We start from the raw sequence: 22,474 nt of genomic DNA, 5'->3' as shown, positions 1-22,474 counted from the left end.
GCATCATTGTGTTATGACGGCTACCGACAACTTCCCCCTCCTTACACCTGGCTCCGGGCGGGGCTGCGGGGCTGCGGGTCACAGGCCATCTCTGATGCAGCCCAGGGGAATTGCAAATGCCTACATGTCCCGGTTTGGGTGAGTCTTGGCCCTATGGGGAGCCCTGGGGTCCCTCCTGAGCTTCTCACCTTGAAGGCTCTCCGGTGGGAACTGAGATCATGTGTCAGCCTCTCAAGGGCTCAGTGTTGGTGGCTGGTTTTATACCCCCTCCCTCTGCCTCCCTCCCACCCGATCATGAGATGCCAGGGCAGCTGTGTTTTGCAATGCAGAGCCCAGGATGTGGAAGCCAAGGAAACCACAACAGAAGTGTGAGCAATTAAGAAAAAGGGAACTCTATTGAGAAATGATTTCATCTGAATTGGTGAGAATGAGGACCCGGCAGCAGCCCAGCACTGAGTCACAGGAGTGGAAAAATCCAGTAGGAGGTTGTGGAGGAAGATGGAGAGAAAACGCCAGTGACACTTCCGGCAGAATGACTGAAAGAGGGAAGTGAGGGCGTCCTTGAGCCCCACTGCTTCTGTGCTGGTCTCATGCTTGGAGCACCAGCCCCAGGAAGACTGGTCCCTATGGGCCACGGGTCACGCGGGACCCTGAGGCTCCTGATGAAGGGTCAGCCTCCTTTTCCCTCGCGTGGGTGTCCTCCTCCATGGCCGCTACAGCGCAGGCAGAGTGAAGAGTCCTGGGCTGGGAATCCCCTACTTCCCTCTGTCACTCTTCCCCATGACAAAGCATGACAAGGGCAAGATTTGCAAGGGCAAAGGGGTGGCCCTCCACAGCCCTGTTTCAGCTCCCCCCAGAGCAGAATGAAAGCCTCCATCCTATTCCTGACCAGAAACGGTGGCTGGAGGCTGCTTCCTGTGTTTTGGGTGGCAATTAGTAAGCTGGCACTGCGGGGACCAGAGCACCTCCCAGCCTGCCCTTCCTGTGGGCTCCTGCCACCCATCTTCTGCCCCAGCTGAGCTCCCCAAGGCCTGGTACTCCCATCTAAAAATGGCAGCCCTTCCCCACAGTCCTCGCTACAATGCCTGGGAACTGCTGGGGCCAGGCCAGCAGATGACTGAGGAGCTCAGAACACAGCAGGCCCTGAGTAGGGCCGGGCAGGACACACGGCTCCCACTGAACCGGGCCTTCATGCCAGAACACGCCAGAAGCACAGCCTCCTAACTTCGCCCCACCTGTGGCAAGTGTCCCTCAGGCTCCCAGTTCTTCTTTCATTCTGGAGAGTGAGCTCACTGCCTATGGCATGGCTCCCTGCCTGTCACTCAACCCCACCCCCGCACCCAGGCTCCCCACAGCCCCCACTTCTCAGCCCTGAATTTGAGCCCCTATTCCTTGCACCTGGGACAGAGCTGGCCCAGCACAGCAGATGCTAATGAGTACTTGTTACACTAGGAAATGAATCAGTTCAACTTTTCTTCTTTGTCAATGATTCAAATTCTTATAACGTACATGCATCCTTTTTTGAATTAGAAACAGCTAATTAAATATATTCGGATGACAAATCAACATTTCTTCAATATACCACGTTTTCCAAAAGCATTTCTCTAGTCTGGATAATAAGCGCGAAATCATGTTCATTTCTAGTCTGAGCTCTGCCGCATGACATGCTCAATATCCTAAAACTCTAACTTCTAAGATTCATGTCTCTCATCAGGCAGGCAGAGCCATGGGGCCAGCCGGGGGCCACTTTTACTTGGGAAAAAAAGGAAACTCTTGTGTCATTGTGTTATCACAGATTAGATAACAGTGAGATGCTGGGGACACAGGGGATTTATTTCGTGAGGAAAATGCTGTAAGCCACTGCATGTGTTTGGGTTTTTTTTCTGCAGTGATAGTGGGAGGAAGGGAGGGAAGTAGGAAAAGGAAGTGGTAAGAACATCCCCAGCCCGGCAGCAGCAGCTGAAAGGAAGTGATACCGGGGCCAGATGCCTGGAACTCACCTCTTTCCTTTCTTTCAAGTTTGTTAACATGACGATGGTCGCAGACTTTTGCTCCCAGACCATTCTCCAGAAGTCGTTAACCGTTTCCTGTTTGGGGCCTGTGTGTAGAGGACAATTTCGAAGTCAAAAGGCATGAAGGGAAGTCCCTTTGGGGTCCCAGCCCCAGCACCCTGGCCGTTGGCCCCTGGACAGCTGTTCACTCCCTTCTCAGGCTTGTTGGGGACACACACGTCACGCCCTGAAGCGTTCCGGAACCAGTAGGGGCTGCCTGTCCTGCCACCCACCCACTCCAGCTAGGAACTCCTCAGTGGGCAAGATAATTGGGCCCAGGTTGAGTTATGACGTTCACAGGTAAGAAGCAGGGTTCAGATGACGGCTGGGTCTACAGCCAGGTGTGGGAGAGCTGGTGAAAGCCTTGCGAGAGGCAGACACTGGCCAGCCTCACCCTGCATTCCCAATCCCCTCCTCTTTGTCAAAATCTCACTCTCAGCATGGTGCTGTCCAATACGATATGAGCTAAAGTCCCTCGGGAGGGGGATGTGAACAACAGACAAAGTGTCACTAGGAGAAAGTCCTCTGCCCCTATCCACTTCCTGTCTGAGCTGCGGCTATTTTGCAGCCCCGAGCTAAGCGCTACGTGCTGAGGGGGATGGGCTGGGAGATAAGGAAGCCCCTGGCCCTGCTGCTGTCCTGCCGTGGGCTAGCTCCCTGTGGGTGTCTGCTGGTAAGAGAGAAACACATGCGTTCATCTGCTTCAGCCAGGATCGTCAGGTTTCCTGAGGTTTCCAGCTGGGCACATTCCTGATGGCCTCTGCGTGTGCACATGTGTGTCCTTTTTTCTTAGAGATTCTGCATTTGTAACAACTTCCCAGGTGATTTTGATGTACACTGAATTTCAGAGCTCACTGCCCTAAAGACTCCTGGCCTAAGAGTGAGGAAGTCTGAGGAATCTGGTTTCAGCTCCACTGATATCTAACCGCACGCACACCAGGTCCTGCCGATGACAACCTCTGGTGGAACGGAGTGATGCTGGATTCAGTACTCAACACACAAGGTAGCCCTGTGCAAGGTGAAGGGCACATTTTCACAGCTGAAGTATCTTCTTAGTTATGGCCTTGATCTGAAAAGCTATTCACCCCACTACCTCTCGCCCAAACTTGGGGGCCATGTAGGGCTCAGCCAGCTGAGAGAAATTCAAGGTTATCTGATGCAACTATTAACATGCTGGAATGGCAGCTGGGGCCACTGCGTGCCCTGTGTTCACACCATATAGATGTAGGAATAAGTAAGTGGGTGTTTCTCTGACTACACATATCCATTGTGTGAATGGATATCTAATGTGTCTGTTAGGTGTAAACACACACACACAAATCCAGTATAAGTCCTTGGTCTTGTTGGCATACAGAGAAGGAAATAAGAGCTATTCACGTCATTTTACCAAAAATACGTTGAGAAATTAATAAAAAGCTTACCTTGAGCTGCTATGAATTTATTCTTCTCTTTGTAACCCTAGAAAAAATAACATCAGATTTATATTTTTTCAGAATTATCTTTGCTGAAAGGATTTGTTGGTGTTGCTGTTAGGAAAGCAATACATATTCACCATGGAAAATTTGCAAAACACAGGAAAAGGTTAAGAAGGAAAGAAAACTCACCAGCAATTCCAGAAATAACAAATCCTATTTCATACGTCCCCTCTCTAGTCTGCTTTTCTGCCAAACCTTTCCCAGACTCACCCACAAGCAGACATGCAGACATTTCTGTCCTCTAATTGGGTGAACATGTACAATTTATTATATGTCGTATTTTTAATGGGAATTTTATAATTGATATTAAATGATCTTTTAAAGATCAATACAAATGGAGTTCTAATAGTCCACCGCACATGGTTTTACCACAATCTGTTTAACTACCCATGCTCCCTGTTCTATTTGGTCAGGAATATACATAATGCTGTAGTGAACATCCTCGGTGCTCATCTCTGTCTCTCGAAATCAAATTCCCAGATGCTGATGCCAGTGTGTAAAGCACAGGCAGTTCCGTGCCCTTTGTGCTTGTGGCCAAACTGCCCAGAAAGGTTGTGACAATTTATACTCTGGGCACCAGACAAGAAAGTGCTTACTGCTCATGCCCCAGCTGGGCCAGGGGAACAAGAAACCTCTGCCCACTTACATCTATGTAGGAAGCATTGATGTAGTCTGAACAGGGAATTCCATCCACTTGGCTCAGAATCACCCTAGAATGGTCATCTGGAAAAAAAACCCAAACAAAGCCAAGATATTAGGACCAGGAATCACAGTGCTGTCTCTTCCAGAAATCACAGTGCTGTCTCTTCATCTGCAGTGTCAGCTCCTGGGAAGGGCAAAAGCAGCTTCACAGCGACACCGGGGGTGGCAGAGATGTTCTTCCTCAACGTTCCCATGGAGAACACTAGTGTCCTGAGAGAGAATGCACCTGCTTTGGTGAACACTGACTGTCTCAGCTGTGGCATGACGACAAGGGTAGGATTTCAGCATCCAGGATGGGGGCTGCTGGGTCATTACATAGCAAGAATGGCAGAACGTGCCAGGCCCCTGGCAGTGCAAGGGCTGTATTTTATGAACCCTGCACTGGGCCCCAGTGTTACCAAGTATGGGTGCACTTAAAAGAGCCCCAGGACAGGAGAACTGGGTCCACTCTCCCAGGCTTCCCAGGGAAATGAGCACCAGCCCCACGAGGACAAGTGGATGTGGGGGTCTAGGACTGGGGACTCTGACCCTCAGTCCCACCACTGGAGTCTGCCCCAGAGCTGGAAGGCGAGCACAGTGAGGAGTGCCTGGTAGATCCAGCCTGTTGCACAAGCAGTTTTCCGGGGTAGAAGGCTGACCGTGGACTGCTCTGTGTGTGGGGTGTGTGTGTAGTGAGTGTGGTGTGTGTGGTTGTGTATGTGTGTAATGTATGTGTGGTGTGTGTGTGTGGTGTGTATGGTGCATGTGTGTAGTGTGTGTGGTGTATGTGTGGTGTGCATGTGTGTAGTGTGTATGCTGTGTGAATGTGTGCATGTGGGTTTGGAGTGTATGTGTAGTGTGTGTGTGTAGTGTGTGGTATGTGTGTGGTGTGTATGTGTGTGGTATGTGTGTCATATGTTTGTGTGGAGTGTGTGGTGTGTGTGTGGAGTGTGTATGTGTGTGTGTTATGTGCGGTGGGTGTGTAGTGTGTATGTTGTGTGTGTGTGTGTGCATGTAGTGTGTGTGTACACACACGTCAGGGCTCCATCATGACTTTTGTGGGTTGTAGACACTTCTGCCTTTGCAGCTTTCCTCCATAGAACGATTAAGAAGGTTATCTTAGGACTGGGTTGGTCGCCAGTGAAAAGATGCACTCCAGAATGGGTTTTGCACGTTTTGTTTGTGATTTGAAGAGAAATGAAGACGTTTTCATGGGCCTCTAAAAGTGCTGTGGGCCTGGCCCTGCTCCTCCTGTGACCTTTCCCAGGGACGTCCGGCTCGGCCAGGCTGGGACCAGGCTGGTTCTGAGGACGTTTATGCTGCACTGGGCACAGAGTCTGGCATGTGGTAGAAGCTTAGGGTCTCCTTCCTGAGTCATTACTGAGTAACTCTAGGTCCTCTCCCTGCTTTCTCTGCTTAGTCTCTGATCAGGGTGGGTTGTGTTTGTGGTGTTTGTGGCGTTTGTGATGGGGAGCCGGGCGGCCCCCAGGTCATGCCTTGTTTGTCTCACCTTCACCTGGAAGGCTGCCAGGTGGGCCACGGGCTGGTGGCCTGCGACCTCCGATGGCTGAGCCAGCTCTGTCGGGCTGCCAGCAGAGAAAGGGCGGGTATAGCTCTGAGAGACAGTCACAGCCCACACAGGGCGGCCAGGGAGTCAGGCCCCAAACTTACAGTCCTGCAGACCTCACTGTGAGACCCTCTTGCTCAGGGACTGGCAATGCCCAGGCAGAAATAGCTCTGCTGAACACATATAACACTAGTTGAAAATAATTTGGAATGGTTTACGCTTTGAGGACAGCTATAGAAAAGCACAGGGTAAAATATAGCCTTCTGCTTAGATTTAGAATCTCGCAGTTTCTAAGAGCTTCCTGTCTTTTTATTCTAAGAAGTCACACTTCACATTCAAAACATTATTTCCTAAAATTATCAGCTGTTGGCACTTTTCCAGAAAAGAGGCCTAGCTTGCCATCTTTCTGTAGTCTTTCTACAGGCAAAAGTCAAGCCTGCCTGACATGCAAAGCACCTTGACCTCTGACCCCAGAGCTCCCCAGGGCCACATGCCTGCCCAGAGCCAAGGGCCATCTTATGACTCTGGTAAAAGACTGGGAAAGGCAGGGAAGGTGCCAGGGGCTGGGGAAGTTGGGTCCCTTCTCTCCTCTCCCCCAGGTGACTCTCAGTCCCACCCTAAGTGATACTAGGGGCTGTCACCCCGGGGGCGGGTGGAGCAGCCCTGAGAGCTCCCTGCCCAATGTCCCCTCAGCCTTAAGTCTTCCTGATGGCTAATGCCAGATGCCACCCCATTGATCCTTGCCAGGCCACAGCATCTCCATGCCACCATTCTGTAAACCCATCTTTCCACCCATGTGAGACACGCCACGTCCTGGTCCCCCAGCCCCGGGCAGCTGCGTGGGCCCTGGGGTTCCCATGGTGTGGTGCTCCTGCCAGGAGCAGGGGAAAGATCTTACAGGGGAATCTAGAAAAGCCCATTCTGAATCTGACTACACTTTCAGGCTTGGAGGAAATGCCAACTGACTCCCACAACACAACCTGGAGAACGCGGCTCAGAGAAGACTTGAGAACGTGGCTCAGAGAAGACTTGCAGTGGGTGGGCCCGGCCTCTTCCAGGTGGGGGACTCCCAGGTGAGGCCACTGCTCTGCCCTGGGCCATCACACTTTGAGGAGGGGACTGGGTGTAGGTAATGCCCACACTTGGCTATGATTCTGCTTCCACAGAGGTCCCAGCTAAATAGTCTTAATTAACAATGTGATGTTACCTTTAAGGGATGAAAGTTTAGTGATTGAGAGAAATGAGGAATTCAGGAATGTGCTTAGCACTGAGCAGTTTCTTAACACATATGGTTGGCAAATCAAGGCACAACTTAAAACCACTCAATTAAGGTAATAAATTAAGCATTGAAACTAATTTCTAAATATCCCAAATTTGACACGAATTATTCCAAAGATCTCAGACCTCCTCCTGCCACGGCCTTCCTTTCCTTCGAGCTGCTCAAGCCATGTAAGTTGCCTCCCCTCTTTCTGTGATATCTTCTACCCATTGGCAACAAATCCTCTCCAAAGGGTGCAGCATCTAGCCATGTCTGAGCCACCGTCAAGGCTCAGCTGTGTGGCCACCACATGACCTCCTGACCCATCTTCCTGGTGTTGCCTTGGCCACCCCTACACATATGTGTTGAATGAAAGACTATTTGATGAATTTCTCCCAGTTTTCACTGGATCATGGGTTCACAGTGGGTTTTGTGAAAACCACATATCAATCCCACACATGTAAAATGGGACAGAATTATTTCTAAAAAGTGCACAGTTTGGACAGACCACAGATCGGACAGACCATAGCTGCTCTGACATACAGAGCAGATGAACTCAATTCTAGTCCTAAAAATGCAGCAGGGAGCAGCATTCCGGGGCCCACATGGGCTGCCTTCCTCCATCCCACCAAGGCCCTGGCAGGGTGGGGTGGACTCCCTCTGTGGACCAGGGGGAGGCTGCAGGTTCGGGATTTAAACCTGAACTTAGTGGAGCCCTTTGAGGATGCCATTTTGTTAGCCTGATGGGCAAAGCAGATGATGGGAGGGGCCCAGGTGAAGGATCCCAAACTGCACGCCCCGCCCCCCTGCTGCTGGGCCAGATCTTTTTTTTTTTTTTTGAGATGGAGTTTCGCTCTTGTTCCCCAGGCTGGAGTGCAATGGCGCGATCTCGGCTCATGGCAACCTCTGTCTCCCGGGTTTAAGAGATTCTCCTGCCTCAGTCTCCCACGTAGCTGGAATTACAGGCGTCCACCACCATGCCCGGCTAATATTTTGTATTTTTAGTAGAGACGGGGTTTCACCATCTTGGCCAGGCTGGTCTTGAACTCCTGACTTCAGGTGATCCACCTGCCTCGGCCTCCCAGAGTGCTGGGATTACAGACATGAGCCACAGCACCCGGCCCGGGCCAGCTCTTACAAAGGCGGTTCAGAACCTACAGGGTTTGTCTTGGCACCAAGACAGGCTGTGAAAGCTGCCCCCAGGTCACGACCCATCCAGCTGCAGCAGGTCACCGAGACGCACCCCTGCACACATCCATCTGCTCTCTGGCCCTGCCACCTTCTGGCACCCACGCTCCCCAGCCCATGCCCACTTGTACTGCTGGGGTTAAATCAGGTCGATTCAGAGCCTTCCTACAAAGCTGCTGCCCACCTGCACATTTCGTATTCTATTATTTTCATCATTGGTCCGGGACCCCAGACAACTCTAGGGATTTGCAGCTTGTGGTCACAAGCACTGAGTCTGAGGGAAGGGAGCTGCCCAGGGCCACTGGCAGGCCTAGACTGGGTGCCAGGCCTGAGTTCCACAGGAGGGGCCCTGCCAGCTGGCACCCATGGCCACGAAGCAGCACCCTTACCCGCTGGGCCCCAGGCAGCCCAGGTCCCAACAGTAAGCACAGGCTTGGCAGCCAGATCCACGAGCAACCAAGGTACCCAGGGCCTGTGCAGGGAGATGGGCACCTAAAGAGGAACGTTCTGGAGTCCTAGGTGCAAATGCTGAGCAGTTAGACTGATCTGGGGCCTCTGAGCACCAGGAATGGCCTGCAGTCACGGGGAGCTGCAAGGCAAAGCTGAGTTTAGTGCAAACACCATTGATCATGCAAAACATAAAATAAAATCTTACTGGGAAGGATGTTGGGATATCTGTTTTTTTCTCTGTTTTCTTCTTTATTTGCCAGTTCAAAAGTTCCTTGTATGTGTCCAGATGGCAATGACTGGAAGAAAATGCAGCGTTAGTATGAAATGTGATGGATTCAAGCACCATGCTCATGTCAGTTTCCCTACTGAGCACAGGAATTAACGAAAACACGTGGAGCAAACTACCTGCTGTCCATAGTCCGTCTCTGCCTCAGACCTTGCACCAGGCACGGGGCAGAGAATGAAGGAGACACAGACCCTGGCTTTCCCCAGGGTGCTCTTTCATGTGGGGTGAACAGTGGTGTGGCCAAAGTGATGGTCTCATCAGCCAGACCCTATGCTGCATGAAGGCGGAGACTTGCCTTTGCATTTCCATGGTATCTCAGGGCCCATGGACCCTGGCCTAGAGCAGGCGCCTATGATTTGGTAAGAACTGACTACGACAGAACTGTGAACCGGGAGATGGGGGAGCGAGGACAGGCATGCGGAGGGTTTACAGCGGGATGCTGTGACTTTGGGGCTGAAGGATGAATAGAGCGGTCCTGGGAGGCGAGGGGCGGGAAACAGCCTTAGATACAGTCCTGATCTTGCTTAAGACTCCAGGCGTGCTCTGTGGACCAGTGGCATGGGCACTCCCGGGAGGGTGCTTGTTAGAAATGCAGATGCTCTGTCCACACCCCAGACCCACAGAATCAGCACGAACATTACCATGATCCCCAGGGCTTCAGTGCACACGTCTTTGGGAAGCACCACGCTAACCAACTCCTTTGTCCCAGTCAGGGAAGTCAGGTGTGCAAGGAATGCCGCGGGGCCCCTATCCCCTCTGAGCAGCATAACCGAGCGTGAACTCTGGTGGCCTGCATTCTAGTTCTTTCTGCTGCCTGCAGCCGCCACCTCTGATTCCTGGTCATCTCCAGCTGTCTCCTGCGTCTGCTCGCTGCTCAGGTGAGCTCCCCACAATGCACAGTGTGAAGAGCCTCTTGAAGCCCTGAGTCCTGTCCTTTGACATTACACCCGACCAGTGGCTGGACCCGGGGCCACTGGGATTCCAGTAACATGCATGAATATGCACTGAGTGTCTCAGTGCGCCAGGTACGGTGGAAGGAGCCGGGTCATCTGCCCCAGCCTTCGCAACTCACCTATCATTAGGTGATACTAGGATGGTCCCCGTTTTATGGGTGAGGAAACTGAAAGCCAAAGCGAGGTGTTATAGATTTGTCCAGGGTCACCCAGCAAGCAAGGGGCAGGAGCCTGGAGCAGCACCCAGACTACCAGGAGGATGCTCACTTCTTCAAATGTAGGAGAATGTGAGGGGTCCCACTGCAACTACCCAGGAGAGCGGAGCAGGCCTCACTGCGTAGCTTTGGATCCAAGCCGTGCAGGCCTGGGCTTGCTCACAACGCAGAGCACAGCCTGACCTGCCACCCACAGGTGTCCCGAGTCTTCCTCTCCCGAGGGCAGGAAGCTTCTCCAATTGCAGACTCAGATCTGACCAGCTGGAGCTCATGGTGGGGCACTGTAGGCCGCCCTCTTTCCTCTGCTTTGGGGCCACCAAACCCCATGGCCACAGGTTGAGGCCCTTCCAGGCCATGGGGTTTGTTGGTCCCAAAGCAGAGGCCTAAGAGGGTGGCCTATGTGGAGGGACCTGCCTGGCGGCACTGTGGCAAGGGTGATAGGTGGTTCTTGGCCTCATCCCCAGCCACCAGCACCTACGCTGCCTGTAGTTCCTGATTCTTCATCAGGGCTATCTTAATACTGACCTTCTTGACCTAATCTAAGCCTGACATCTGTGGTAAAATTCTAGAGCCTTCTGTTTTTCTACCCGCAAAAGCTTTTTTTGGCCCCAGCACTGAAAATACACGGGAGGCGTGATACCGGATGGTGCGTACATGATACTGTGCATTCGTCAAAACCCACAGAATGCGCAACACACAAACCCTGACGTGTGGACTTCTGCTAGTAACAACAGAGCAGTGTTGGTTCATCAATTGCAGCAGTTGAAACACACAAATGCAGGAAGTTAATAATAGGAGAAACTGCTCACAGGGGAGGAAGGGGGCATATGGGAACTCTGTACTTTCTGTGCAATTATTCTGTATAGCTAAAACTGCTCTAAAATAAAGTCTGTTAAAAGATAAATTAGGCCAGGTGTGGTGACTCACACCTGTAATCCCAGCACTTTGGAAGTCGAGGCGGGTGGATCACCTGAGGTCAGGAGTTCAAGACCAGCCTGGCCAACATGGTGAAACCCCGTCTCTACTAAAAATACAAAAATTAGCTGGGCATGGTGGTGGGCGCCTGTAATCTCAGCTACTTGGGAGGCTGAGGCAGTAAAATCGCTTGAACCTGGGAGGCGGAGGTTGCCGTGAGCCAAGATTTCACCACTGCACTCCAGCCTGGGGGACAGAGCGAGACTCTGTCTCAAAAAATAAATAAATAAATTAATTAATTAAAAGAAATTGAGAAGGCTCCCTGGAGGGATTGGATGGCGAGGATGGACCAAGCTCTGACACCCCACCGTTGCGTGTTCCTGGCAGCTGCAGAGATCCAGACCATGGAGATGGGGCGTAGCCACCTAGATGCACAGAGGGTCAAAGTTGAAGTGGGGAGGGGCATCGGGCCCTGTGCACCGCACACGTATGTATCCTGGATCCAAGCGCACAGAATAACCACCCACATGGACTCTGCAGCCCTTTCTCTGGCTGTCAGTCTACTGGGGTCTCAAATCTCTGAGCTGCTCAGGTGGCCCAGGGGAAAGGAGAGCACCTGGAGGGGTCTGCACACCTGGATGAGCCCTGCAGTGTCTTGCTTGGGGCTTGCTCATAGTAACTGGCCAATAAATATCGTGTGATTGGCAGTCCCATTATGTAAATTGTCCAAATTGTTTGTGGTTTGTCTGTTTGAGGTGAGATTTCATTTCATTTCTTTCTTTTTTTAACATTTTTATTTTTGAGACAGGGTCTCACTCTGTTACCTAGGCTGGAGGGCAGTGGCGCGATCTCGACTCACTGCAACCTCCGCCTCCCGGGTTCAAGTGATTCTCCCACCTCAGCCTCCTGAGTAGCTGGGATTACAGGTGCACACCACCACGCCTAGCTAACTTTTGTAGTTTTTTGGTAGAGATGGGGTTTCACCATGTTGGACAGGCTGGTCTGGAACTCCTGGGCTCAAATGATCTGCCCACCTTGGCCTCTCGAAGTGCTGAGAGTACAGGCATGAACCACCACACCCAGCCTAGTGATTTCATTTCAATGAACTCATGAGCCACGTTCCTTTCTCTCTCCGCTCGGTAGTGTCGGGCAGGCAGCAGGAGAGTGTACAAGAAGCTAGGTGTGGGCAGTTCTGCAAGAGGCCCCAGCTGCTCTATGGAGCTCCAGGGAATGGTTCTGGTTTGTTTGTTGTGCTGGAAGCTTTGCAGTTGACACCTCCCTCTGCACTTTTACAGCACGTATCAGTGTGTTAGTCCTAGGCACTCAGCTTGACATAACTTGCTAGGATGGAGGTAGGGACGAGCCTGTCTGAAGCGGGGGATTTTCCTTGGCCCAGTGGTGCTCACTTTCCAGGACTTACTCTGGGGCCTGGGAGCAGACTTTCCTAGGATGGTGTTCTACCAGTGCAGGGTGGAGATTGCAGAGTGCGGTCTCATAAGGATTCAGTTGCATGTCCAGGTTATCCAACCTCATGTCCATGTTATCACAATCCTATGGGGGGCAGGGAGTATCCTCATTTCATAGATGAGGAAACAGGCAGAGGTTAATTGCCCAAGCTCTCTGAGCCGGGACAAACACTCAGGCCGACTCCAGCATTCACTGTACTGACCCCAATATCAAATCCTTTTCATCCCCACCAAGTTTGCCTGCACTTTGAATTGGCAATGCACACATGTCAAAACTCAACTGGATCGGCCACTTTGAGACTCCGGTGTCTCCCTTTCATGATTTTGGGGAGAGGAGCTCAGATCAGACGGCAAGAGAAAAGAAAGATGGGGTTGGGAGCATGTCCCTCTGAGGACCCAAGAGAGAGCTGGTCATGGCAGGCTCCAGTGCTCTCAGAGGACGGGTGCTGCATCAACGTGGACTCAGGACAGGGCCAGCCCTTCACTGGACAGATGAGCAGAAAAGCACAGCCTGGACATCACAGTGGGACCCCATCTCTACAAAAAAAGTAAAAAAGCCAGTGGGCATGGTGGCACATGCCTGTAGTCCCAGCTACTTGGGAGGCTGAGGTGGGAGGATCACTTGAGCTGGGAGGTTGAGTCTTCAGTGAACTGTGATCAGGCCCCTGCGCTCCAGCCTGGGAGACACAGCGAGACCCCATCTCAAACAAACAAATAAAACAAAAATATGACAAAAAAGCAGCTCCCCCAGGGTTCCCCAGACACAGGATCAGGCTCCGTGATCCTGACTTTGGGTCCAGTGTTCTTCCCCTCCACCGTGTCTCTACCCTGCCTGTCACTGAGCACAAGGACTCCAATGTTCAGCCAAGGGCCACCCAGTGGCAGAAGAGAATGAGGAACTTCCTCTGGGTGCAAAATTTAATGGGGTGCCCCCAAAATTCAGAAACCAGGGGAAATAATATTCGAATGCAATATTTTAAAAAGTCCAAATCAAGGCACAAAATCTATGATGACCAAAATATGAAACTTTTAACTAGTGGCAGGATGAGTAGCTGTGTGGTGACAAGCCATATGTATCAGGGCCCAGGGCAACAGGGAAAATCAGTTGGCCCAAGCCTGTCTTCCTTTATGGTCGTGTTATTTTCTTCACCAGGGACTGCCTGTATTCATTTTGATATTGTATTTGTTACCTTTCCTGTGGTGCTGATAATTTTGATATTTTAAGTGTTATGTTAAAATATAATTTATCCCACTGCTGAGCTTTTGGTGCTGTCTTAAATTATGTGCCTGGGGTGAGTGTCTCACCTGCCCCACCCTATTCCCGGACTCCCTCCCTGGGAGTGGCCCCCTCTTTTGAGCTGATTCTGACTCAGACACCCCCATCAGCAAGCCCAGCCCCTGTCACTTGGGGAAACAAAAGTGCAAGGGGAAATGGGATGAGAAGGGTGGGGGAGGGGATCTGCTAGCTGAAAACTTGGATAGTTATTTTGAAAATGAGAATTAAGGTCTGTTGTCAGGCTGAGAGATTGCAACACAATAGTGCTTCAAGCTGTCTTTCAATATGACCTAATTCCTCCAAAAAAGGGGACACATTTGGAAACAATAAAAAGGAAGTAAGATAAAGGCAGAGGAGGCTTGCACTAAAAAACAAGCAACGTACAGTTTACATGGGCCACCACCTTCCCATGCCTTCACACGCTGCTTCTGGGTAAAGTCTCATGTCTGCAGCAGAATTCATGCCATCTTCAGATATAACAACTGCATAACACTGTTGTTTACAAAATCCATTGTCTGAGCCTCCCATTCCAACTTCAAGGTAATTAAGACAGGCCCATCTCCATTGCCCCTTCCTAGGTGGTGGAAGACAGCTTCAAGGAAATTAACTGATGTGCCAGGGCCAGCACGCAACAGGCATAGCCAGGACCAGTTAGCAATCCTGCTGAAAATCTATCCTCTTTAAGATCAACACTTAGCACAGCCACATGCAAGAAGGTGAAGATGCATAAAATTCAAAACACGACCAAGGATAAATACTGAATGGCAAAATCCAAGACAATACTTCCTCATATCTGTTTGTCTACTTCTCTATCTGCCCATCCATCCATCCATCCATCCATCTGCCCTCCCACTCATCCATCCATATGCCCTCCCACTCCATCCATCCATCCATCCATCCATCCATCCATCCATCCGCCCTCCCACTCATCCATCCATCCATGCATCCATTCATCCATCCATCTGCCCTCCCACTCATCCATCCATCATCCACCCATCCATCCATCCATCCATCTGCCCTCCCACTTATGCATCCATCCACCTACCCACCCACCCATGTTGATACACAAGCAGATATAGCTAGTGTTCCCTCAAGGCAGCTCACAGCTGCTTCATTAATGCCGAGATGGTGGTTCAGAAGAGGAACATCGCCTACTCTGATTAGGTGCTCCAGCTCTCAGAAGCCATGAAAAGATGGTTTCGGGCTCTGTTACTTTCCCCATGATATTGTCATACCGTGCTGCGCTCAGGTCCTAGCCTTCTATGTTATCGAGATAACAGTGTTTCTGTCACAGTTGATTTTAGAACTTGACACTCAGAGTGGGGAGGTGTAAGGAGGCTTCACAAACCTCTAACTCAACTGTCTCATCTTATAAATGAGGAAATAAGCATTGGCAAAGGGCACTGCACCACACACCAGGTTTCCTCACACGCCCATTCATGGGACAGTGTCATAACTGATGCAAGGGTTCTGAGTCTTTGGGATAATTCATCCTGAACTCTAACACTGGATTTCACAGGTCTCCACCACAGGGCACCCAGCAGAGGGCCCTCCCCACACTCACGTTGAACTCCTCCCGAAACTGCTTGCAGTCGTCGGCGGATCTGATACGGATCTCCTCCTCCAGGTGCTCCACGGGGATGGGAAAATACTTCTTGGGCCCTGAGGGTGACCTGCTGAGCAGCATCACCCTTTGCTGCTCTGTGGGATCAAAAGAAACATGGGGGCCATTTAGCCACATTCCTGGATAGGCGACTGAGTAACCAAGCTGACCAACGACATTCCTGAAGAAATGACCAGGCTGGAGCTGGAACAGTTCTCTCAAATCGCATAGCTGGGCTAAGCCGGGTCCCGAGCAGCTGTATCCAAACACTCGCCTCCTGTGAGGCATCCACATCATTTACAAGTGACGGGCGTCCCTCTGCCCAGTGTCACCTGCTCTCCCCCATTGGAGACAGCCTGTCCCCCTCCCGAGGCCACTTATCCACCCACCCTCCCACCTCTCCTTCCCTCCAGCCCCTGCTCCTTCCAAAAAGGATTCAAGACGGCCTCACTCTCCAGCTCAGCTTTCCAGGTTTGGAAATAAGAAAGAGTAATTACGGCTTCTGGGAGCAAACTCAGAATGGTCTCTCTCAGCCTTTTCTTCTTCATAACAAATATTCCTGGTTCCTCAAACCCCATAAGCTCCAAGGGAAAACCACCCTTGTCTGGGGAGGGTGACAAGGGGCATTGAGAAGGAGAAGTACGCGTTATAAGGGAGTTCTTGGACACATTCCTTCCCCAAGTTCGGAGTGAGAGGCAAGAACAGTTATGGACATGTCTTTCTCTTCCTGGAGAATGAGCTGATATTGACAAGGTCAACATGATAACCCAGCTGTCACACTTGCAAAAGGGCCTGTCCCCATCTGCAGAGCCATTCTGAAGCCCAGCCAAAAACTTCACCCAAGACTCATTCCTCCAAGTGACAGATGGGATCAGAATGAGTGATGCTGAGCTTCCCTGCTACTCACTAGCCGCACCCTCCTTCCTTCCGTTCCTGCTATTGAAACATTCAGGGCAGGGAACCGGGGACTGGAACAAGGGCAGGAAGACAGCACCTGGGGCCACATTATCGTCTAACCAGGTCTCGGGTCCCGCGAGCGCTGGGAGGCTACATTTCAGCTGGGTCCTTGTTGGTGATATTCTTTTAATGATCTAAGGGTCCGTTTTAAGAGTCTATTTTAGTCTGACGGCACGTGTGTTCCCCCAAACCATAGAACTGACTGCAGTTAGGTAGGAAGCTGACTCCAGGAAGTTGTAGTCACTGGGGTGTGAAGCAATATTTTTGTGGCCTCTGCCTTACACACGTTTCTCGGTCATCTCATCTCGATGTATGGAGAGAAAAACAATGTTCCTTTGTAAGTAGCGACAACAAGTTCGAAACTGTACTTCGGATGGAAAAGTTGGAAATGCTCCCAGCTGACTCTGATGCTCTGTAAACATGAAGCACTTTAGGAGAGCGAGTCCCTTTTTCCAGCTGGATCCTAAAGCAGTACAAACGCAGCTGAATAGTTTCTGAGCCAGACAGCCTTATCTGAGAATGATTGTAAGGCCTCACTGAAAAGTGTTACATGTCAACACCCTGTGAAAACGACAGGATATGAACAGTCTCTCTAAAAAAAGCCACAAACAAAAATGTCTCAAACGTCCATGTCACACCCGAGAGAAAAATGATCCTCAAAGTTTTGAAATAGTGAAATTCTAAAGGACAGCATCATACCAGGTAGAGTGAGATGAAAGTGGCAAGCACACCTCAAAATTTACTTTGAACGTTAAAGACAGAAAGCACCTCAGTGTCTCCTAAAAAAGAACACATTTTCCCCCAAGCCCCAGCCAGAGAGCAGCTTCTGTACCTTGCTCCTCCAAGATTCCGTTGGGCATCTTCTTGTCGCTGGCGCTGACCACAGCTTTCCTCTGCTTCCTGAACCTTAGAGACACAGGATGTGTTAGGTTTCCACACTTCTAGGTTCCCCGAGAGCCAACAGCGCTCGGCACAGTGATACCCACCAGGTGAGCCGGGAAAAGCTACTCCTGTTGCTCATGGCTGAGCCGCGCTAAGGCCTGGCCTCTGTGTGTCTCCCAGGCCCGGCCACCCAGCCTCTCAGCTGCCCTCTGCTGCACAGCCCACGCCCACAGCATCAGAAGGCTCATTTCCTCCTCTGAGCTGGTTGGGGCAAGTCAGTGCCCCGGGACACTCCTACCTGAAGAAGTAGGCGGCGAGAAGGAGCACGAGGAGGAGGAGCAGCAGCGGCAGTAGCAGCCAGGCCAGCAGCGGCTGGGAGGCGCCCGGGTCCGGAGGGCCTGCAGGAGAAGCAGAAAGACCCTAACCCCTGACCTCACTTCACAGTTTGCAAAAGAGTCCCCCTCCATGAGCCCTTCTTCCTGGACACCAGAACCCCACACTATAGTTTGTAAAGTGGATCCATCATCCTGAAAAGGCCCCACGAGGTAACAGAGAAGCGACTTTAGTTGTTGCTGTTGACTCAGAGAAAGAATCCGGGACTGAGGAGTGGGTGAGGTGACTTGTCCAAGATCCCTGGGGCAGGCATGACAGGGGTGAGTTCCCCAGACCCCTACACGGCCTGGCTGCCTGGCTCTCCTGCTAAGAAGCTGGAGAAGGGTGAAGGGGCCGGTGTCCACTGCAGGGTCCTAGGACAGCGCGGGAGGCTGACTCGGCGTAGCTCAGCTCTTAGGGCCCCTTGGGCTTGGGCAGGAGCTCAGGCACAGGGAGGCGGCCTGGCCCTGGGGCTGGGCAGAGGCCTGTGGCCCTGGCGCACTGTGACCCCACCTTTCAGAGCCTCCAGGTCCCGATTCCACCTGTCAGAGGCCGAGTGCCCAGCCACCACCGGCCTCTTACTGTGTCCTTTGTACCTGACAGGTTGACCTTCCTCACCCAGAAAGAGACCCACAGCCCCAGGCCCAGCTAAGTGGCCTTGTTGCTGCTCAGGACCCACCCCTGGCTCATCAGCCCAAATTCCAAGGGGCACTGGTGGCCTCGCTGCCACCTTTGGACCCCACCCACTCTCCCAATGTCGGACTTTGTTCCTGCTCCTCCCCCGCTGGCCACACAGCCCCCTCATCACCAAAATGTTCCCACTCCTCGAGGACAATCTCAAAGGCCCCCACCTCCAAGAAGCCCACTGGACTCCTCTCTTGTGGACCCAGAGGGGCCCTGGATGCCTCAAAGCGCAAACCTCGCTCTGCCATGAGTGAACAGGCCTCAGCATGACTGCCCTGGCTCCCGGGTTTCTGGGGAAGCCCCTCGAAGGCAACGACTGGGCTTCCAACTCTTTAAGTTCCCAGAAGCACCAATCACTTGCCCTGAGCCCAGCGCAGGGTCCATGCGCTTCCTCCTGAGGGCTGGCATGGCCTCCCGAGGGTGCTCCGGGCACTGGGAGGGCTCCGCAGCCCCAGAGGCTCCGCTCACCTCACACCCCTCATCTGGATTCTAAAAGGGACCCTCATGCCTTCTGCCTTGCACCCTAGGTTATAAACTCCCCAGGGAAGGTGTGGCTTTTCCTCCCTCATGCTCTACCCTCCCAGGCCTGGCACTGACTCTGGCACCCTATGAGTGGTCCGCACCATCGTTTCTCATAAATGATGAAGTTTTAGGGACGTGGGCGACCATTAGATGTTGAAGTTCACAGAGGAAACAGCTGGTCTGTGATGCGGAGGTGGCCCCAGCCATGAGAGAGGGCACTGTTCACCTGGCCCACCCACTAAGTGCCCACCTTCCAGGTGGCGTCCGTGCCTCCCCCATCTGGCTAGCAGTGTCAGTAGCCTGGCAGCCTGGCTGTCCTCTGCAGCCCCCCACACTCAGGTGTCTGTGACCCTGGCCCAGAGGAGCTGGTTCTGGCCCCACACAAGGTTGGGTTGGTGCTAGGATGAGTGGCTGGGTGTGGCTGCCACAGTCCCCCGCCTTTGACCTCCAACCTGCCCACAGCAGAGCTTCCCTGGGGAAGTGAGCTGGCCTGAGGCTTCCACACTTGCAGCTCCAGAGAGCACCCCTCTCCACTCTGCCAGGGCCTTGGAGCAACTCCGACAGGCTGAGTGGGAAGACCCCTGACACGGAGGGAGGGGCAGCCTGGAGCCCAGCCCCACGGAGGGCCTGGCTGCTGCTCACACTCCAGACTCAGCCAGAAAGCTTGGGCCTCGGTCCCCCTCCTCCCTCTCGAATGTACCCAGGTACATCTGCCCTCATCTCCTGGGGCCCCAGGCAATGAAACTTCCCACTTCTGCATCACACAGAGGTCAGGCTCTGGGCTCAGCTTCTGCAGAGATGGTGACTACCAAGTTTACTCCAGGCCAACACATGGGGTCCTCTCATCAGAGAGAGACACGAGGGAGCACCTGGGCCCCACCAGCCCTCCGTGGGTCTGGCCTCCACTTTCCTGCCTGTAGTGAAGGCTGCAGTCACAGACATGGGTGCTTCCATAGAAGATGGGGCTGAACCACCCAAGCCCAGAAAGGGGCCGTGCACACGGGCAGAAGGGATGGGTCACAGGGCCAGTGGCTTCCCCAGCTCTGTTCCTGGTGTTTCTTAGTAGCTACCTCTGTTCAGGAGGCCAGAGATCAGGATCAGAAACCCAATGGCCTTCAAGGGGCAGGTGAGAACATCCCTGGGTGGTGTGGGGAGGCCAGGTGGGGGCGGGAGTTGGGACTCCCCATGTCCTGCCTGCAGGGATGGCTACTTCTGAGTTCCAGCCCACTGGGGCCAAGCACAAGGGGTGCCCACAGTGCCTAGTTCTTCCCACTTTCCTAAAGAAGAAATTCATATTTTTATGTAAACATTTTCTGATTTTTAAATATTGGTAAGAAATTCAATTTAAAAACATTTTTTTTTAATGGTGTGGACCAGGAAGAAAACAAAAATATGTCCTCTGGGCACCAATGTGGTCCAGCCAGGAGTCAGGGAGTCATCTGAGAAGAAATTCCTGTCACAGTCTATTTTCATTTCATGTTATTGTGGCTCTGACGGGGTGGGACAGAGGTCAGGGTGGCCAGTCCCCAGGGTGGTCATCCTGAAGCAGCCTTCTTCCTGTATGACTGTCTAGCTATTGCCCAAAGTGAAGTGTGTGTATGTTCACACCGATTTTATACATATGTACACTTGCAACTTGTGTGTGTGTGTGTGTGTGTTTGCTTACATAGAATCTGATCCTGAAAGTTGAAAACCTTAGGCTTGAATGTGACTTTGGAGGAGACAAAGAGAATGGCAACCTTGGCTGGAGTGTGGCCACCCAGCACCCTCTGCTCAGGAAGCTGATCCTGAGCTCTGGCCAAGAGCAGGGGTCTTCCAGGGACTACCTCAGTTCTGCCCCAGGGCACAGCTGCTCTCACTGTGTCCCCTATCTTATCTCCATCCCTCTTTTCCTCTCCCACCTTCATTCCAAGTCCTCCTTCCCCAGGGGCCCTAGAGACGGAGCAAGTCCATACTGGAAAGATGTGGCTCACTCAAGGACAGGTGTGCAGACAATGGTTTAAGGTCCCAACTCACTCCGGCCTAAAATTTTCAATGTTCAGGAACCTGTTCTCTTTGCCAGAGTTAAACATAATTAAGATTTCAAAGCGTATCTTTCCTGACATTTTCCTCTATAAATTTACGTTCATAAATATGCAGGTTTGGGAAATAAATAGACCATACTACTCCTCTCGTTTCATCTACAGCTTCACGGATTGTAAAAAGTATCGTTATTTTAAGAACCACTAAGAAAGAAAAAAAATGATACTGATTATAATTGTGAAGTGCTACCAATTTTAAGACACGTCCCCATATAGCCACATTAAATATGAAAGAAACAGATGAAATGCACCACGGGGCAGTTCTCCAGCTTGCTTTTCTGGTACGGCTGTCTGTCTTGGAGAGTTTCCATGTCAGCCCAGATAAGCTTCCTCATTCTGTTTAATAGCTGCTTGGATTCCACTTTTTGGATAGACCAAAATAGGATGGACATTTAAGTTGTTTCCAACTTTTCTGCTATTTCCTACAATTCTGCAACACACACACATATATATATATCTTTGTGTCTCGCAAGTGTTTCTGTAGGACAGCTTCTGTGTTAGCCTGTACGCCTGTTACATTTTAACACAATTGCCAAGATGGCAGCCCCAAGTGTCCAACTTCTACATTCATCCACAGCGGAGGTCTCTAACTCCCCCAGGACACAGATGGATATCAGTCTGTGGCCTGTTAGGAACTGGGCCACACAGCAGGAGGTGAGTGGCAGGTGAGCAGGCATTATCGCCTGAGCGCCGCCCCCTGTCAGATCAGCAGCCGCATTAGATTCTTACAGGAGCCTGAGCCCTATTGTGAACTGCGCATGCCAGGGATCTAGGTTGCGTGCTCCTTAAGAGAACCTGATGCCTGGTGATCTGTCACTGTCTCCCATCACCCCCAGAGGAGCCGTCTAGTTGCAGGAACACAAGCTCAGGGCTCCCACTGATTCTACGTGATGGTGAGTTGTATAATTATTTCATTATAGGTTACAGTGTAATCATAATAGAAATAAAGTACAAAATAAATATAATGCACTTGAATCATCCCCAAACCACCCCCCACCCCAATTCCACGGAAAAACTGTCTTCCATTAAACTAGTCCCTGGTGCCACAAAGGTTGCGGAACGCTGCCCATAGTGTGCGATGGAGCCAGTTTCTCTTCTCTGGGATATTGTTGCCAACCCTTTTCATTTTGGTCCATCTGATAGGTAAAATGATAATGTCATTTTAACTTGCATTTCTCTAATTTCTAGAGAGTTGAGCATCTTTTCATGATTAGTGAAACCTAATTAGATATTTGTATTCTGCCTGGTCATATTCTCTACTCATTTTTCGACTGTGTTCTTTTACATATTATTTTTTATAGTTAACATTTTATTATATAATTTGTAAACATTTACCTTCAATTCCTTCTGTAAAAGAATTTGTCTGCATGAGTACTGAATATATTTTGTTCGATGAACAAATGAAACAGCTTCCTGTTATTTTGGCACACTGTGGAAACGTGTGAAATCATCTGAAATCGTCCTTCTTCCAGGGGTCAGATGAAGATTTAAGGGCACTTCACAGGGTCAGGTTCCCCTCCACAATTCTAGGTCAAATGAGCCCGTCTGCGCCTTATAACTCGAGGCCCATTTCCCTCTTGCGCGTGGACCAG

The 22,474-nt window shown here is 51.4% G+C and overlaps 1 protein-coding gene across 14 annotated transcripts in view; it reads right to left on the bottom strand.

Annotated features, from left to right (window-relative positions):
• The window catches only part of PTPRE (protein tyrosine phosphatase receptor type E), a 179,429-nt gene that overhangs the window by 20,815 nt on the left and 136,140 nt on the right, over nucleotides 1–22,474 (bottom strand). For 6 of the 14 annotated variants that reach the window (XM_063782263.1, XM_063782267.1, XM_063782262.1 and 3 more), the window contains 7 exons: nucleotides 17,522–17,621; nucleotides 17,174–17,247; nucleotides 15,346–15,482; nucleotides 8,876–8,966; nucleotides 4,173–4,249; nucleotides 3,473–3,509; nucleotides 2,001–2,098 (listed from right to left, as the gene is read on the bottom strand). In XM_063782263.1, coding sequence (XP_063638333.1) covers nucleotides 2,001–2,098; nucleotides 3,473–3,509; nucleotides 4,173–4,249; nucleotides 8,876–8,966; nucleotides 15,346–15,482; nucleotides 17,174–17,247; nucleotides 17,522–17,621 — 614 coding nt within the window. Of the gene's footprint in view, nucleotides 1–2,000; nucleotides 2,099–3,472; nucleotides 3,510–4,172; nucleotides 4,250–8,875; nucleotides 8,967–15,345; nucleotides 15,483–17,173; nucleotides 17,248–17,327; nucleotides 17,622–22,474 lie in introns of those variants that run through there. The other 8 variants (XM_063782269.1, XM_063782270.1, XM_063782272.1 and 5 more) reach the window with 4 other exon arrangements.

The sequence above is a fragment of the Pan troglodytes genome, chromosome 8, assembly GCF_028858775.2.
Source record: "Pan troglodytes isolate AG18354 chromosome 8, NHGRI_mPanTro3-v2.0_pri, whole genome shotgun sequence".
Classification (NCBI taxonomy): domain Eukaryota; kingdom Metazoa; phylum Chordata; class Mammalia; order Primates; family Hominidae; genus Pan; species Pan troglodytes.
The sequence above is the reverse complement of the archived record's forward strand: the minus strand, read 5'-3'. Positions and strand labels throughout refer to the sequence as shown.